The 18110-nt window shown below is 40.7% G+C and overlaps 1 protein-coding gene and 1 long non-coding RNA gene across 8 annotated transcripts in view; one reads left to right on the forward strand and one right to left on the reverse strand.

Annotated features, from left to right (window-relative positions):
• AMN1 (antagonist of mitotic exit network 1 homolog) overlaps positions 1-3269 on the reverse strand; it is a 62468-nt gene extending 59199 nt beyond the window's left edge. For 4 of the 7 annotated variants that reach the window (XM_082352281.1, XM_082352282.1, XM_082352276.1 and 1 more), the window contains exon 1: positions 3111-3269. In XM_082352281.1, the coding sequence (XP_082208407.1) occupies positions 3111-3148 (38 nt within the window). In that variant the 5' untranslated portion in view covers positions 3149-3269. Of the gene's footprint in view, positions 1-2815; positions 2962-3110 lie in introns of those variants that run through there. The other 3 variants (XM_082352278.1, XM_082352279.1, XM_082352280.1) reach the window with 3 other exon arrangements.
• Positions 2849-17905, forward strand: LOC309609996. The gene is made up of 2 exons (XR_014233684.1): positions 2849-2981; positions 17408-17905. It is a non-coding gene; the product is annotated as an uncharacterized lncRNA (long non-coding RNA).
• The last annotated feature ends 205 nt before the right edge of the window (positions 17906-18110 follow it).

Raw genomic sequence — 18110 nt, forward strand, 5'->3', positions numbered from 1 at the left:
AACTTGAAGCTCATATCACTAAACTGAGTAAGAATATCTAGAACTCTAATGGAGAAACTGCTTAATTCATAAAACTGCTAACCCAAGATCAAGCAAAACAAGGATTAATTACATGGGACCAAATGAACTGATGAAAATAATTATAACTTTTATGACTTTGTTTGAAACACTGTCAGTTCTTCAATGCTTGTCTTCCAGATTTAAAGAACCCTTTTTTCCCTCTCCTTCTAAGCTATCTAAACTTAAAACAATTTGGTAAAGTATACTTTTGTAAGCAAAAATGAAACATTTACTTTTTCTCCTTACCTGATCCCTTCGGAATTAAAACAAACAAACTAAAAAAAAAAAAAAAAAAAACCCTTACTGAGTATTCTTATTTTCATGGCAATATAGATATTTGCATAAATTCAATAAGAATCTGTTCTCTTTGTAACAGGACACAACTGGACAAGTCCTTGGCTTGCCTTCTTAGCATAAAGAGGCTTTTAAAGATCTAACCTGAGTTTACTTATAAAGACAGTTTTAAGGATCTAAAGTTGACTTTATGGAGCCAATAAAGCCCCTTGGATATTACCAAAGCTTTGACTGGAGTATCGTATTTGAGAATGTGCATAAAATCACTATTCTTGTTGCACTTATGTAAATAACAAGCCAAGTTTAAAGAGACGACTTATTTTACAAACAAATTACTTATGATTATCTTTGGTAAAAATGAGGTGACTACAGAGAGAAAAATTATGTTTAAACAGAAAATTTTGGCATATTCATAATCAAATTCGAGTCCTGTTTATTGTCTTTGAGGTTTTGTATCTAACTGTAAACTGGACTGGGTCCTGAACTCTTCTAGTTTTCTCCAATATCCGGCTACGACTCTCCAAACTAATATTTTCAATTTTCTCCCACCCTTCTGACTTGAAGTAAAAACTAAAACTGTCCTTTTCCTCAAACCCTACAAGCAAAAGCTATCAGTCTTGATATAGACTTCAGAGAAGTCACAACAGATCATGTATAGACAAGACAACCTTCATACCTACTTCTATGTAGGCCACTCAGAGCTCAGCAGAACATCTGATGACATCATCAAAGACATTCAAACTGCAAACCAGGAAAATCTATCAGTTTGAAACTGCCACCTTCATTCCACCTTCATCTAAAAATCCGAGCTCAACTCCAAAAATTTTCTCGACTGGCTGCTCTCTAGACTCAACAACTGCATTTATAATTTGTTCCAACTAATCTTTAATCTTTGCCTTTCTTTTGTTTCCATAGAAATGCTTCTTACTGAATACTTGATTGCTCACACCATATAGAAGCCTACCTAGATAGAAGCTTACCTATAACACCACCTCCTAAAATAAGACATCCTCATGTTTATCCCATCCTAAGTAATCACGACATAGTTCAGTACTATGAGGCACTAATGCAATATTGAAAGGCTTATTTCCACAGGTCCATAAAGCTTTCTGTGATCTGCTTCCAAAAGAAGACAATGTGCCCCATATATTAGAACCTAGAGACTCAGTTTATTGGAAAAGATACCAACAAAAGACTGCACTTAAACCTCACTGGGAGAGACCTTATCCTCTGCAAAATCTCTACAGTTATAGCAAGAATCTGTAAATTCTTTAGCCAGAGTTATTTTAGACAACTGCATAGCCTTAGACACCCTAACCACCCAAGACAGAAGTGCATGTACTGTAACTGGTAAAAAAAAATGTTGTTTCTATGTTAATATATCAAAAAGATCTTAAAGATCAGATGCCAATCTTTAATCAAATAGGCAATGCTTCTTCCCTTATTTTAGTTGGTTAAATCATGGCTCCTGGGACTCTCTGCTCTGGAGAATCTTTCAATCCTTGGCTATTATTCTCCTCATAGTCATTATATTAACCTCCCTAGTGCCTTGTATCCTCTCAAGAGTTTAAATGTCTTTCAGCGACTACTCACACATCAAATGTTATCCATCAGGATTAGACAACTGGAAGAACTCAATGATCCCACTGACCGTGTCCAGGGTGACTATGTAACTGCCGGTAACAGCAATTACATGACCATCCATCCCAAGGACTACATCAAAGGGGTAGTGAGAGTAACACCATATTGGTTCACACTCTCAGCTTGCCGACAGAAAGACCAAAAGTCGGGGAGTTTTTAAATAAAATAAATGGAGACCAGGTTTGAAAATCCCCCAAGCTGACCAAGCCAGTTAGACCGCATAAGCGAAACCACATCTAGTTTATATCACGAACATAAGTGACACTTAACAGGTTATTTCTTGTAAATGCCTCTAATAATCAACTTAAATCGTCGTCTTAAAATAGCATAAGATAATCACTTTTAACCAATCCCCTGCTGTCTGTGAACTCCCAATGTAATAACCATTGTAAAGGTTAAACAACTTACTCATGCTCACTTTATAAGCCATCCTGTAACTACATGCCTCTGTGCTTCTGGTTTCTCCCTCAATAAAATATTCATATCAAATAAAGCTCTCTGAAATTTCTTTTAATACTAGGTAGCCTTCTAAGGATTTAAATATGTTAAGCTTATTGCTCACTACAACGCCATGAGATAGGTACTGTTATTATACTAATTTTGTAGATCAAGAACTAGGGCCCAGAGAGGTGAAGTTACTCTCCCATAGTCACACAACTGGAGGATAATAGCAAAACCAGGAGCTGAACCCAGCAAGCACAATCAAGGATTTGAGCGATGTGTCAAAGAATCAATATTTATCCCTGTTACAGTAACTAGGTGGAACTCTGCTGAAGGCTTTTGAGAGCCCCATCTAGTGTTTTGTTTTGTTTTGTTTCACCAAGGCTTTCAGCTCCCTTTTCAGGTCGCTGCCAGGAACCGCCCGGGCGTGGAGCTGTCAAGGCTGAATGACAGGACATCTATCAGGGGCCAGAGGGGCGAGCCTGTCGGGCAGCCCCCCTGGCACGACGGTCCTCAGCGAGGAGAAGACAAAATCAGAGACCCAGGTCTGGAAACACCCGCGGGGCCTCCTCGGTGGGAGGCAAGAAGGGGGCGGGGAAGGGGAGCCGCGCGGGGCGGCGGGCGCGGGCGGCGCCGGGGCGGGGCGACAGGGAGGCGGGCCGGGGCGGACTCACAGATCCAGGAGCTGACTGACTCGCTGCTGGCTCGGCATCGCGGCCGCCCTCGGAAGCCTCTTCCGCGGTCCCGGGGCCGCCGAAATCCAGCCAGAGACCGTCTGTCAACTCCTGCCCCGCGCGAGACGCGTAGGCCCTCGTGACGTCGCCCGCCTCTTCCGGTGACCAGGCGCGGGCGCGCTGACGACTGCCGAGCCCCTTCGGGGCGGAGTCCGGCGCGCTGCGCCGGAGCGGCGGCGGGATAAAATGGAAAGGAGCCTTACGCTCAGAGAAGCGATGCGGCAGTTGTCGTTCTGCAGCCCCGCGGGCCGGCTCCAGCGGTTTCCCGAGTCGGCCAGCCCGGCGCGCGACCTAGCCCGGTACCCCTGGAGCCGCGCGTGGCTGCGAGGTCGCTGCTCTTACTACAGGGGTGCGTTTGATGCTGGGCCGAGCATCTGGCGATGCACACCGGGGACCCCTTTGGATACAGACTCCATGACCGTCAAACAGAGTTTTAGCGGATCCGAGAGTGACTGCCGTTTACCGAGCACTTTCTGTAAGAAAGCACGCACTGAGCTGCGTGCTTTCAATAATTAACCATGTTCTTTTAATCCTGTGAAGTCGGAATTATTTAGCCTTATTTCACAGATGAGGACACTACGTGCCTACAAAAAAGCTCAGTAAGAATTTCATCATGGAGACAGGGGCTTGTGTTCAAATCAAAAAGGTTTCTAAAGAAGAGAGACGTTTCCCCAGGTGGAATTCTCTCTCCTTGGTTATGCTGCAGAGTACTTGCTACTTTTTGGTGCTTTTTCATTCTTCCTTGTAGATTAATTTGTTGTTTATATGTCTTCCTTTTGTAAGCTTTTGCAAGTTGGAACCCAGTCTTGTTCATCTCTTCAGGATGCTGCTTATTCAATCAGCACGCATTTACCAAGCACTGAAGGAGGGCAGGGATTGTGCTGGGTGCTGAGGATTCAGTGGTGAACACTTGAACCAGACAAGTAAAAAGACAATCAGAACAACTGTTAAATGCTAAGATGGAGTTAGTTCTACCGGAGCACCCATGGAAGGGTGGGGGGAGCAGGTCGAGAGAAAAACGTGGTCTGTTAGGGACTGCAAATAGTTCAGGATGGCTACAATGGAGAGTGGTGAGGTGTGTGTAGAGGAGGGAACAGGCAAACTTTTTCTATAAGGGGGCAGAAAATTAATATTTTAGGTTTTGTTGGACATCCGTTGTTGCTGAACCGAACTGGGCTCTGCGTGTCCTACCTGAAGCCAAGCTGATCTACTGACAACTGGGTTGTGGTGAGGGAAAGTACAGGGCGCCAAGCAAGAAGAACCGGCAGCTGATGCTCAAAAGACCGGAACTCACCTGATGGCTTTCAGGCAAGAGTTTTTAAAGGCAGCAACACTACAGGCAAGGGTGGCAGGGTGCATGACCAGCTCACGGACGTTTTTCTGATTGGTTGGTAGTGAGGTAACAGGGTGATGTTTGGGGAATATTAATTATCAACCTTCTGGTTCCATCCAGTCTGGGGGTCTGTGTGCTTGTGGTCAGCGTGTGTTCAACATCCTCTACCTGGTTGGGGATCTTAGTTTCTGCAGAACAACTCAAAGATATGCATCAGATTGTTATCTATATCGATTGTTATCTATATCCCTTCAGGAGAGCTAGGAGTCCTGTGGCTATTGTTCTGATCATTAACTGCTTGAGTCTGCTCTGGAACTCATGGAAGGCCAAGCAAGAAGCAGGGGAATACGAGGAGTTTATACCCAGGAAGGCCTCGCAGGGTCCTGCTTTGTTTCAGTCCCACTTTTCTTTGATACTCCTCAATCCTGAGGGGAACAGGGGCGGGACAAGAAAGGGAATAAGTTTTGGGCAAGAGAGGTTAATCATAAACTTGGCAGGAAAACTCGGTTTTAGGAGGACTGGTTTTCATCCTTGACCTTAGGATGAAAGGTCTTGTAGCTCAAAAGCAGCCATAGACCATATGAATGGCGGGGGTGGGGGAGGTGTGTTCCAATAAAACTTTGTGGACACTGAGGTTTGAATTTCATGTAGTTGTCAGTGTTATGAAATATCATTCATCTTCTGATTTTTTTCAACCATTTAAAAATGTAAAAACCTTACATTGAAAACTGTACAAAAACAGGCAGCGGCCTGGGTTGGGTGGCTGTGGTGGTTTGCCTTCTGATCTAGAAAGCTAAAATGGGGGCATGATGGCATGTGTTACATTAAACAGTTTAGGCTTTGTCTGAAGTACTTTGTGCAGAGTCATAGATAGGTTTTAAGCAAGGACAGTACATGCATAGGAAGGATGAGTTTTTGAAAGAACTCTAGCTGTTAAGTAGTAAACGAATTGTAGCGGTCACAGATGGAGACTTGGAGACCAGAAAGGTGTCTTTTGCTAATAGCCTAAACTAAAGTAATAGCAGCAGACTGGATAGACAGATTCAAGAGGTAATGGAAATAGAGCCAATAGGATTTAGAGATTGGTTGGAGTTGAGGGAAAAGAGAAGAGTCAAGGCTAATTTCTAGGCTTTGGGTTTGGAGAATTGGGTGACATATGGTGATGCCATTTTAATGCGCTGAGAGGATTACAGGGGTTTTTTGAAGAGAAGGGGAGATTAAGTTTTGGACATATGAATTTTGCAGTGTCTATGGAAGATATAGCCTTGGGGCTATAGATCTGGAAATTATGCTGGTTTGCTTTTAAAGGTGAGATTGAATAGCAGCAATAGTACATGTATTTACTTATGAATTCAGTACTTTGGGGGAACAATCATCTGCTGCTCTGGGAGTCATTTGGACCTTGCAAGACCTTGTCAGATCAGTTAAGGGCAGACTTCATGGTCCTTCCTATCTGTTTGTTGAGTGCTGCCCAGCTTGAATGCTACACACCTATCCATCTAGGTCTTCCTGCTGATTACTTGATTCTTCAACACCAGAAAAGTGCAGGTCACTGCCCCAGTATTATGAGGTGTTAAACTTTGGGTGCCTGCGTTCTTCTAGATAGTCAAAAGAAAATGTCACAGCTGCTTTTTAATTTTTTTTTCTTTTTAAGAAAATGTCAATTATATAAAAAGGTAAGATAACAAAGTCCTAGTTATTTCTAGCCAATTATTTTAAAGGTCAAAGATGTGTAAACCCTCATGATACCACAATTCTTAGAAGTGTTTTTACAATGATTTCCTGCAGATTTTAGGGCCTACAATTTACAAACTAGCCTCTCAGGTACTTAGCATAACTATGTCAAGAATTTGAGTTTCTTGCCACTGAATAATATAGGTCTGATGTATGTTGTGGTTGCCCTAACGTACCCATCTCATTCCTACCTTATCTTTTGGCAGCGATGTGGTTTGGGGACTGACTTCATCTTCAGTGGTGGGTCCAGATTAAGGCTAATCAGTGATTACTATAGTAATTGATTCAAAGGTTAGCAGGCCTAGATTAATCAAGAAACCACAATATTCCCTCAGCCACCAAGATGGGTTCAAGAATGGGCACGTGGGCATGTGACTCATTCGTGGCCAATAAGAAGCAGGAAAAGTTTTTCTGGAGATTTCTGGGTAAGAAGTTTCCTCAAATTTATTTGTATGATGCTTTGTGAAGCAACACTCTGTTCTCTCATCACTGTCATTTTGAATGAAGTTAAACAGGAAAACAGAGTAAGAGAATCACAGGAAAACAGCCAGAGACCTGAATGAAACATGCATGAACACCACCCCTCCTCTTTACTATCAGATGACAAAAATAAAACAATTTCGCAAGGAGTTTGATATCCTTTATTCAAGGGGAAACAATCTATGGATTGGGGGAATACAGTACTTCACAAACAGTGGAGCACTCTTCCTGAGGGATGTTTGGGCAACAGTGCATTTTACACAGTGTTTGAAGCAACAATGAGGAAATGGCATGATTGGCTAGGAGGTCAGGGATTTCCTTATAAGGCTAGCAGGTCAATCAGGGAATAAGGAAAGAGTATTTGGCTTAAGTTGATTGGCTGGGGCTGCATATCTGAACACAAGGAAATCATCACAGTTTCTTGGCAGTTGGGGATTGGCTGGCTGGATATACTGTGCTTCTGATCAAGCAGAGCATTTATAGGAACATGAAAATTATCTAAGTTTGGGTTTGTTGACATGGCATCCTGGGCAGGAGCAGCCTCATCTTGGACCTAGAAATTTATTTCAACACTACTTTCTGTTATATAATTCAGTTAATCCCCTTTGTTGTTGATAAAATTGGTTGACTTGAGTTTTCTGCTTCGTGCTGCCTCAAACAGCCTAACAGTTACATATTCATGGCAGGAGTCACCAGCATATAGACAGAAATTGAAGGTATAGGAATAGATGAGCTCACTCAACAGGTGTATATAGAGTGAGAACAATCAGTCCTTGGAGAGATAGCTGAGGAATAGCAATTGGCTGGCAATTGACACTGAGAAGGAATAGCCAAAGAGGAAGGGAAAAAATAGTGGGGTGCTACGGAAGATAAACATCATCAAAATTGTCACATGCTACAGAGAGGTCAACTAAGATAACACTTGAAGATGATTTAGCAGCAAGGAGGTCACTGAGGGTCACTAAGGTGGTGGTGGAGGATGTAGCCTGATTGTAATGAGAGGAATGAATGGGAGGTGAGGGAATGAACACGTAAGTACAGTAAATCCCCTACGTATGAATGAGTTCCATTCCAAGAGTGTGTTCGTAAGTCCAATTTGTTTGTAAGTCCAACAGCCTAGGTACCCAACTAACACAATCAGCTATACAGTACTGTATTGTAATAGGTTTATAATACTTTTTGCACAAATAATACATAAAAAACAAACAAACACAAAAAATAAAACATTTTTAATCTTACCGTACGGTACCTTGAAAAGTACAGTAGTACCAGTTATATCACTGCTGCTTTTACTCTTGCTTCCAGACATCGTGGGCTTGAAATAAAGATACTGTACGCTATACAGTACTGTACAGTAAAGTACACAAAACCACAACCAGTTGTAGAGGATGCACGCATGTGACAATGTACGCCAGACGCGTGAACTAACTTGCGTGATTGGACGTGTGAACGAACGTTTGTATCTTTAAAAGCTCGCAACTTGAAGTTTTGAGTACTGTAGCCCAACTTGCACTCAAATAAATACTTGTTCAAATGAATTGCTGCTTCTATGTAGACTCATGCTGAGAAGAAAAGTAGATTGTATAAGGCTATATAGCTCTACTTCAAAGAAGGTAAAATGGGGCAATTCAGAACTATTATTTATGGACCTATTTACCCAGATGTCAAACATGATAAATACTTACATGAGTTCACGTAATCATCAGTCTGAGGTATCATGCTATTTTATAAAGTGAGAACTTTCCCAAATAAAAAGGTGTGTCAGACTCTAAAGACCATGCTCTTTCTACTCTCTTCGGGTGCTCAGGAGAGAGGTTTATGGTACATCCAGGACCAGCAATATAAAAGTGATTAAGAATTTCAAGACGGTGATAGCAGAGCATTAAACCAGGGGTGGGGCCTGTGCAGCTGCACAAGTGGCCCGCCCATGAAGCTGGCTCTTGGTGCATCCGACCTCAGGACTTCCCAAGAGAATCAGTTACGACTACTGACTATTCAAGAACTCTGTCAAAATAAAATTCAGAGATGAATGTGAACACAGGGAAACATTTTTACTAGCAGTGCAAGGGAACTAGGCCTTCAGAAATAGTGGCTCATCAAATAGAATAAGAGGAAATTGTAGCTCAGATGATATGGCAGATATTTATAGTTCAGATACAGCAGTTGACAATTCAGATTGGATAAGAACAAGATGTTCCTGTCTTTTGGTAAGGAAAACAGGATGTTCTTGTTTTTGTGGCTTATCTCAGGAGGCAAAGCTTTTAGGATTTCCTGTTAGTCAAGGCTTTTAGGAGGTTCCTATTATTCATTGTTTATCTTGGAATGCAAGGTTATTAGGAATGGAAGTCTTTTCTGGTGCGTGGTCAGTGATTTGTGGACAAGCTGGGCAAAGGGTAAGACGTCATTTTTCCTTTCTCGCCTCTTTGCTTGCTGTGTCCACTTTACTGTAGTTACCTGTAGCTCAGAACCCTCTCCATTTCCTTCCCTAGATACCATATAAAGAAAACTTTATTATAGTTTGTTCCTCTGGGTAGGTTATATAAGAATAATAAACAATATTACTTTCCTTAAATCATGTTATTCATTCCTAGTGTGTGTATACAAATATATAATAAGTATATATATAAAATGATTAAGTATATCTCTTATGCTATATATAAGTGAATATTGGGTCAATAATAAGAACATGTATGCACACAAGCAGATGGCAGTAAATTGTTCAAATCATCTTTACATGTCATATCTCAAAATATAAGAATAGGCCATGAGTTAGGTTCTTCACTCTTAAGCCATACTGATTATATCTGGAATCAAAACAGCAATTGTGGACTTCCCTGGTGGCGCAGTGGTTAAGAATCCGCCTGCGAAGGCAGGGGACATGGGTTCGAGCCCTGGTCCAGGAAGATCCCACATGCCGCGGAGCAACTAAGCCCATGCGCCACAGCTACTGAGCCTGCGCTCTAGAGCCCACGAGCCACAACTACTGAGCCCATGTGCCACAACTACTGAAGCCCGCATGCCTAGAGCCTGTGCTCTGCAACAAGAGAAGCCACTGTAAGGAGAAGCCCACGCACCACAATGAAGGGTAGCTCCCACTCACCGCAACTAGAGAAAGCCCACACGCAGCAACGAAGACCCACCACAGCCATAAATTAATTAATTAATTAATTTTAAAAAAAAACAGCAATTGCTCCTCTAATATTAATTTTCAATTCAGTATAACATGTACATCATCATCTATTACTAACCCCAAGTCATTTCAGTTGGCTATTGTTAAAGTGACCAAGTTAGGCCCAAGATAGAATCATTTATGTAAAGCCCCCACATTTGCAAACCAGGGTTTAACTTAGTTTCTATCCTCTGCTCTCCCAACGGAAGACCTAGGGCAACCAGTCAACGCTTGCCTGCTCAGTAGAAGTTAACCTGACCTGGCTCCAAGATTTCCCTTTGCTCCATATAATGGAAGTAACACTGCCATTGGTTAAAACCAATCAGCAAATGCCCAGTTTCACTTCCTTATACCTCCTTGCTTTGGTCTGTAAACATTTCTTGCCTTGTATGGCTCTTTTGAGCTCCTTTCTGTCTGCTAGATTAGATGCTGCCCCATTTATGAATTGCTGAATAAAAGCCTACTTGATCAGTAAATTATCTCTGGAAAATTTTAACAGTATCGATGACAACTATGAATATTTATTGAGTGGTTACAATAATTCCTTGCACACAGTAAGCATTTTACAAGTTCTAACTCATATAATCCTCAAAGTAACCCTGATTGGTAGGTATTGTTATCATTATCACCCATTTTCCAAATGAGGAAACAGAGGTCGAAAGAGATTAAGAAACATGCACAAGTCCACATGGCTTATCAGTGATAAAGCTGGTATTTGAAGCCAAGCAATCAGGCTGTACAGCTGGATTCTTAAGCATGTAGTCATGAGCTACGTGCAAAAGAATCAAACGACTGCTTTCTCACACCATATATTTGAATAACTCAAAATGGATTAAAGACTTAAATGTAGTCCTAAACCATAATAATCCTGGAAGAAAACATAGGCAGTATGCTCTTTGACATTGGTGTTAACAATATTTGGGGCGGGGGTTATGTCTCCTCAGGCAAGGGAAACAAAAGCAAAATAAACAAGTGGGACTATATACATCAAGCTAAAAAGCTTTTCACAGCAAAGGAAACTATCAACAAAACAAAAAGACCATCTACTGAATATAAAGATATTTGCAAACAGTATATCTGATAAGGGGTTAATATCCAAAATATCCAAAGAGCTCATACAACTCAACAACAAAAAAAACAGTCAGATTAAAAAATGAGCAGAGGACCTGAATAGATATTTATCCAAAGAAGACACACAGATAGCCAACAGATATATGAAAAGATGCTCAACATCACTAATCATGAGGGAAATACAATTCAAAATCACAGTGAGCTATCACCTGACACATGTCAGAATGGCTATTATCAAAAAGACAAGTAACAAGTGTTGGCGAGGATGTGGAGAAAAGGGAACCCTCACGCAGTGCTGTTGGGAATGTAGATTAGTGCAGCCACTATGGAAAACAGTATGGAGATTCCTCAAAGAATTAAAAATAGAATTAGCATATGATCCAACAATTCCACTCCTGGATATTTATCTATAGAAAACAAAAACACTAGTTCAAAAAAATATACACCACTAGTTCAAAAAAATATACACCACTATGTTCACTGCAGTGTTATTTACAATAGCCAGCATATGGAAGCAACCTAAGTGCTTATCAATAGATGAATGGATAAAGAAGATGTGGTATAAAAAATAGTGAAATCTTGTAATTTGCAACATAGATGGACTTAGAGGATATTGTGCTAAGTGAAATTAATTAAATCAGACAGAGAAAGACAAATACTATATAATTTCACTTATATATGGAAACTGAAAACCAAAACAAGTGAGCAAACATAACAAAACAGAAACAGAGTCATAGATACAGAGAACAAACAGGTGGTTGCCAGAGGGGAGGACTTGTGGGGAGGAGAAGAGAGAAATAGGTGAGGGAGATTAAGAGGTGCAAGTTTCTGGTTATAAAATAAATGAGTCATGGGTATGAGTTGTACACTGTGGGGAATATAGTCAATAATTGTGTAATATCTTTGTATGGTGACAGATGGTAACTATATTTATCATAGCGATCATTTTGAAATGTATAGAAATATCTAATCACTATGTTGTGTAACAGCAACTAACATATCATTTTGGGTCAATTATATTTCATAAACAAACAAACTCATAGAAAAAGAGATCAGATTTGTGGTTACCAGAGGCAGTGAGTGTGGAGGGGAAAGTGGATGAAGGCAGTCTTCCAGTTATAAGATAAATAAGTACTAGGGGTGTAATGTACAACTTGATAAATATAATTATCACTGCTGAATATTATATATGAAAGTTAAGTCGCAGTGCGCTTGGGGTCCCATGGATCTGTCTCTTGCTTCAACAGTGTCTGGACTGAACAGACCCCGGGACGCCCCCTTGCTCCAGCCTCTGCGACCATCCTCCAACCTTTTTTCCAGTTGCAACCTTCAGAATCAGCCACTGGCACCAGCCAACACCATTTTTTGACCTCAACTCCTTACAAACATGACCTCCCAGATTCGTCAGAATTAACATGCATGTGTGGGCCTCTCACATCTACCTCTCTCTGGGCTTCTATTTCCTCCGTGACTATGTGGCCCTGGAGGTCGTGGGCCACTATTTCCACGAACTGGCCAAGGAGAATCACAAGGGCACTGAGGAACCATCTCTTGAAAATGCAAAACCATCCTGGCAGCCACGCCCTCTTCCAGGATGTGCAGAAGCCACCTCAAGATGAGAGGGGTAAAACCCAGGATGTTATGGAAGCTGCTATACTCATGGCAAACAACCTGAACCAGGTCCTTTTGGATCTGCATGCCCTGGGTTCTGCCCGTGCAGACCCCTACCTCTGTGACTTCCTGAAGAGTCACTTCCTAGATGAGGAGGTGAAACTCATCTAGAAATTGGGCGACCACCTGACCAACATCTGCAGGCTAGCTGGTCCCCAGGCTGGGCTGGGTGAGTATCTCTTCGAAAGTCTTAAAAAGCTTAACCGCAAGCATGACTAGGAGCCTCTGAAGCCCAGAAACATTTGAGGAGCCCCTCTGGTGTCAGGGCTTCTACCTGAAGCCCTTCTCTGCAGCCTCTAGGCAGCTTTTTAACCACCCTGGAACCCTCTCCCAAGCCTTGGACCAAATGAAAACAGTAAAGCATTTTGCAGAAAAAGAAAAAAAAGAAAGAAAAAAGAGAAAAAGAAAGCTAAGTTGAGTAAATTCTAAGATTTTTTTCATCACAAGGAAAAACATTTTTTCTGTTTAATTTCATATCTCATGAGATGATGGATGTGCACTAAACTTTTTGTGGTAATCATTTCATGATGTAAATCAAATTATTTTGCTGTATACCTTAAACTTATACGTGCTGTATGTCAATTATATCTCAATAAAATTGGAAGAAAAATAATAAAGTCCTTTACTATTGTGTTATTGTCAAGTTCTCCCTTTATGTTTGTTAATATTTGCTTTATGTATTTAGGTGCTCCTATGTTGGGTGCAAAAATATTTACAATTATTATAAATATAATAAGTTATATTTATTGTTGGATTGATTGCTTTATCATTATGTAATATCCTTCTTTGTCTCTTGTTAGTCTTTTTTTAAAAAATAAATAAATTTATTTATTTATTTATTATAAACATTATTTTTGGCTGCATTGGATCTTTGTTGCTGCACGCGGGCTTTCTCTAGTTGCCGCAAGCAGGGGCTACTCTTTGTTGCGGTGCATGGGCTTCTCTTTGCAGCGGCTTCTCTTGTTGTGGAACACGGGCTCTAGGTGCATAGGCTTCAGTAGTTGTGGTGCACAGGCTCAGTAGTTGTGGCTTGTGGGCTCTACAGCGCAGGTTCAGTAGTTGTGGCTTGTGGGCATAGTTGCTCCGTGGCATCCTAAACCGGGATTGAACCCTTGTCCCCTGCATTGGTAGGTGGATTCTTAACCACTGCGCCACCAGGGAAGTCCTACAGTCTTTTTTTAAAGTCTATTTTGTCTGATATAAGTATTTTTAACCCAGGCCTTCTTTTCATTTCCATTTGCATGGAATATCTTTTCCATTCCCTCACTGTCAGTCTGTGTGTATATTTAGATCTGAAGTGAGTCTCTTGATGGTAGCATATATATAGGTCTTGGTATTGTATCCATTCAGGCACTCTGTGTCTTTTGGTTGGAGCATTTAGTCCATTAACATTTAAAGTAATTATTGATAGGTATGTACTCATTGCCATTTTGTTTCTTGTTTTCTGGTTGTTTTTATTGTTCTTTTTTTCCCTTTCTTCTTTTGCACTCTTCCTTTGTGATTTGATGATTATCCTTAGTGTTATGTTTGGATTCCTTTCTCTTTTCATGAGTGTGTATCTGTTGTAGGTTTTTGGTTTTTGGTTACCATGAGGTTTATATATAATTACCTATATACATATACTTGATAATTACCTATATACATATACTTGATTATTTTAAGTTGATGATCTCAAGTTTGAATGAATAACAACCTTGCAGTTTTACTCTGCCCCCAATGTTTAACTTTTTTTCTTCTTTTTTTCTTTTTCTTTTTTCCTCCTTTTTTCTTTTTCTTTTGTCTTTTCAACCAATGTTTAATACTTTTGACATCATATTTTACATCTTTTTGTTTTGTATATCCCTTAAATACTTAGTGCGGGTATAGATGCTTTTACTACTTTTGTTTTTTAACCTTCCTACCAGCTTTACAAGTGGTTGATCTGTTAACTTTACTGTATGTTTGCCTTTACCAATGAGATTTTTCCTTTTCGTAGTTTTCACATGTCTTGCTGTGGTCTTTTATTTTCTGCTTAGAGAAGTCCCTTTAACATTTCTTATAAAGCCAATTTATTGATGCTGAACTTTTAGCTTTTGCTTGTCTGTAAACTCTTTATCTCTCCTTCAAATCTGAATGATAGCCTTGCCAGGTAGAGTATTCTTGGTTATAGGTTTTTTTCCTTTAATTCACTTTGAATATCATGCTACTCCCTTCTGGCCGGCAAAGTTTCTGCTTGAAAAGTCAGCTGACAGTCTTATGGGAGTGCCCTTGGCCCACTGATGAGAGAGGCTGGGTCTTGGGGGTGAGGGGGTCCAGGACTGATTGATGCCTTCCCACTGGTGGGCAGGTAACCCCTGGTGCTAATAGGCTAGAGGGAAGACTCTAAATTGGTGCTTGTCAACATCATTGTCTTCATAGCAGAATGAACTTAGAAGAATGGCTGCCACAAGTTTCTGTCTCCAGGGGTGATTCCCAGTTGCCTCCTGCCTCTCCCAGAGGCTCTCCAAGATCAGCAAGTGGGTCTGACCCAGGCTTCTTTCAAATTACTGCCTCTGTGCTAGATCTTAGAGCATGTGATATTTTGCATGCTCCCTTTAAGAGTGTAGTCTCTGTTTCCTACAGCCCTCTGGCTCTTCCATAAGCAAGCCCCACTGGACTTCAAAGCCACATGTTCTGGGAGCTCATCTTCCTGGTATAAGACCCCTGGGCTGGGAAGCCTAATGTGGAACTCAGACCCCTCACTCCCTGGGGAGAATCTCTGAAATTGTGATTATCCTCCTGTTTGTGAGTTGCCTACCTAGGGGTATGAGTCTGGACTATATTGTGTCTCCACTCCTCCTACCCATCTCACTGTGGTTGCTTGTTTATATTTTAGTTGTGGAAAATCATTTCTGCTAGTCTTCAGGTCATTCTCAAAGATAGTTGCTCTATAAATAGGTTTAATTTTTGTATGCCCATGGGAGGAGGTGAGCTCAGGGTCTCCCTACTCTGCCATCTTGACCACATCTATGACTTCCGAGCAGGAAAATGGCAAAGATGGGAGTAAAAGTAGCCAATCCCTTGTCTGGTACCTTTTTAAAACCTGATCTTTAGGTTATAACTTTGAAGAGGGCTAAGGGCAAATAGAATAAAGATAAGCCAAATGAGTCACTACTTTATTATCCTACCATGCGCAGGTTATTTCCCAGTAGGAGTGTCCTTAATTCAAGGTAATGTGAAAATAACATGCGTTCTTTTTATTTAATTTCTTTTTATATCTCATCTTATGTCTTACTCCAAATTGGAAACAATAGTGTCCATGATCATGAGTTCTTGTGCACTGTTAAAATTTTCCATTAGCTCGACCTAGATTTAATTTGTTTCTAGGCTATAGATCCATGTCTTTCAAATTCTCATGAGTTTGAGGCATACAGTGTGTGACTCCAGATCCAGGGCAGGAAACAGCTGGGCAAATCAAACAGGATAAGCAAGGAGGTGTTAATAAAGGGGCTGCTTACAAAGGTTTGCGCACAGTTAAGGGAAAGCAGGGGTAATAATGTTTCAATACCTTAGGACTAGCAATAGCAGGAAGCCCTTACCTCTCCTAGTCCTGAAAGGGCAGGGAGGGAAAGTCACCAAAACCTGGAGAGAATGGCCATACCCACCTAAAAGGAGCTATGGCCTTTGGGTCAGTAAGGGAAAACAGCCTGTGGCAACCCAGCCAGGAGGGAGCTGGAAGAATAAATACTCTAACCCATAACCCATTCTCTATCTCTCCTTCTGATCTGCTGATGCGGTCATGTCCTCAACCCAACCAGAAATCAGAGGTCAAGGGATCCCAGTTTATGCAATCTATAAAGGTCAGCTTGTTAGAGCCCAGAGTAGAGAAGGATAGAGTGGAAAGTAACCAGTTCATAAACAGACCACTGATTTTTAGATAAAGTAATTAAATATCATTAACATTTTAAAAATTAAGAATAATAGCTTAGTAAAGCCAACATAATAATGATCAGTTTTGTAACAATGAGAGGGATGGCAATTGTTGTCCTTCATCAGGATGCTGACCCACTGCAAAGATAACCTTGTCTTTTTCTAGTTAGCGTCACCAGTTATTTTTATTTTTACAAAATTATATGATTCCTAACTCACATTTATTGTTCATTTAAATGGGAGCAAATGCTTGGTACTTCTGTCAGACAGTCATACTTTTAAAATCCATTAATTACATTCATTCAAACAGATATTTAATACCTACTATGTGCTAGGGAGCATGTATCAGTAAACAAACATGTCCTCTTGGAGTATAGATTTTAGTGTGAGAGATAGAACACAAGCAAACAATATGTGGAGATAAGATAAGGACTATAAAGAACAAGATAGGATCAGGGAGAGAGAGGGTGTCGGGAGAGGCAGAGAGATGAGAGAAGGATTACTTTTGCTCGGATGGTCAAGGGAGGCATCTCTGAGGCTGTGACATTTTTGCTGAAACCTATTAAAAGATAACCTGAAGCTTATTAAAAATTTTGAGAGTTTATTTGAGCAAAACTGCTTAGAATTGGGTAGTGCCAAACTAGAAGTGGTTAGGAGTGCTCTGCTAATAGGATTTGGGAGGAAAGACTTACACAGAAAAAGCAAAGAAGGAAATTATTTGGTTGGCTATAGCTTAAAGCTTAGTTGGCTCTTTGTGATTGGTTAAGTGTTTTGATATCATAACTTTGAGGCGTTTACAGGCTTAGATTTTGGTTTGCTTACATAGGATGCCATGGCATTAAAGCCAACCCCAATCTAATTGTTTCCCTATTTAATTGTTTTATACTTCAGACCTGAACTATAAAAAGGAGCTAACCATGCAGAGATCTGGGGACAGAGGGAAGAGAAAGACTCTCGTGAAAGGAAAATAAAAATGGAGTCAGCATTGCTAAGAGAGCTCTCTAAAATGGAGCCAGGAGACCATTAAGGAAGTATGGCTTATGCACATCTCAGCCTGGATGGAATCTGACCTTTTGACCTGATGAAGTAATCCAGAACACCTGCCAGAAACCCAAGATACTTATTGGACCCTAAAATAACTCGTGATAGTCTATCTAATTATTGGACGTCTACCCTAAAACAACTTGTAATTCCTAAGGACAAATATTTTCTGACTCATATCAGAGTCAATCACAGTTCTTGCCAGGCAACTTTTAACAGCCTTGTCTTTTTGTCTTTATAAGCTCCTGACTCTTTCTCTTCCTCAGAACTCTCCTTTGGGTTCACCTGAATCTGTGTCTCTCGAATTGCAGTTCTTAAGACCCCAAATAAACTCCTTTCTTATTTGCAGCCTCCTGCGTTATTTTTTTGGTTGACACTCTGACGCAAAAAATGCACTTAGTAAAGTTTGAAGGACTGAAAGAGGTCAGTGTGGAACGGGGAATAGTAGGAGATAAGATTGGAAAAGTCAGAAGCCAGACCAGGTAAAACCTTGATGACCAAAGAACTGAATTTGAATGTTATTCAAAATGAAATGGAAAATAAACAAGCAGTT

The sequence above is a fragment of the Balaenoptera borealis genome, assembly GCF_965194805.1.
Source record: "Balaenoptera borealis genome assembly, chromosome: 13".
Lineage (NCBI taxonomy): Eukaryota > Metazoa > Chordata > Mammalia > Artiodactyla > Balaenopteridae > Balaenoptera > Balaenoptera borealis.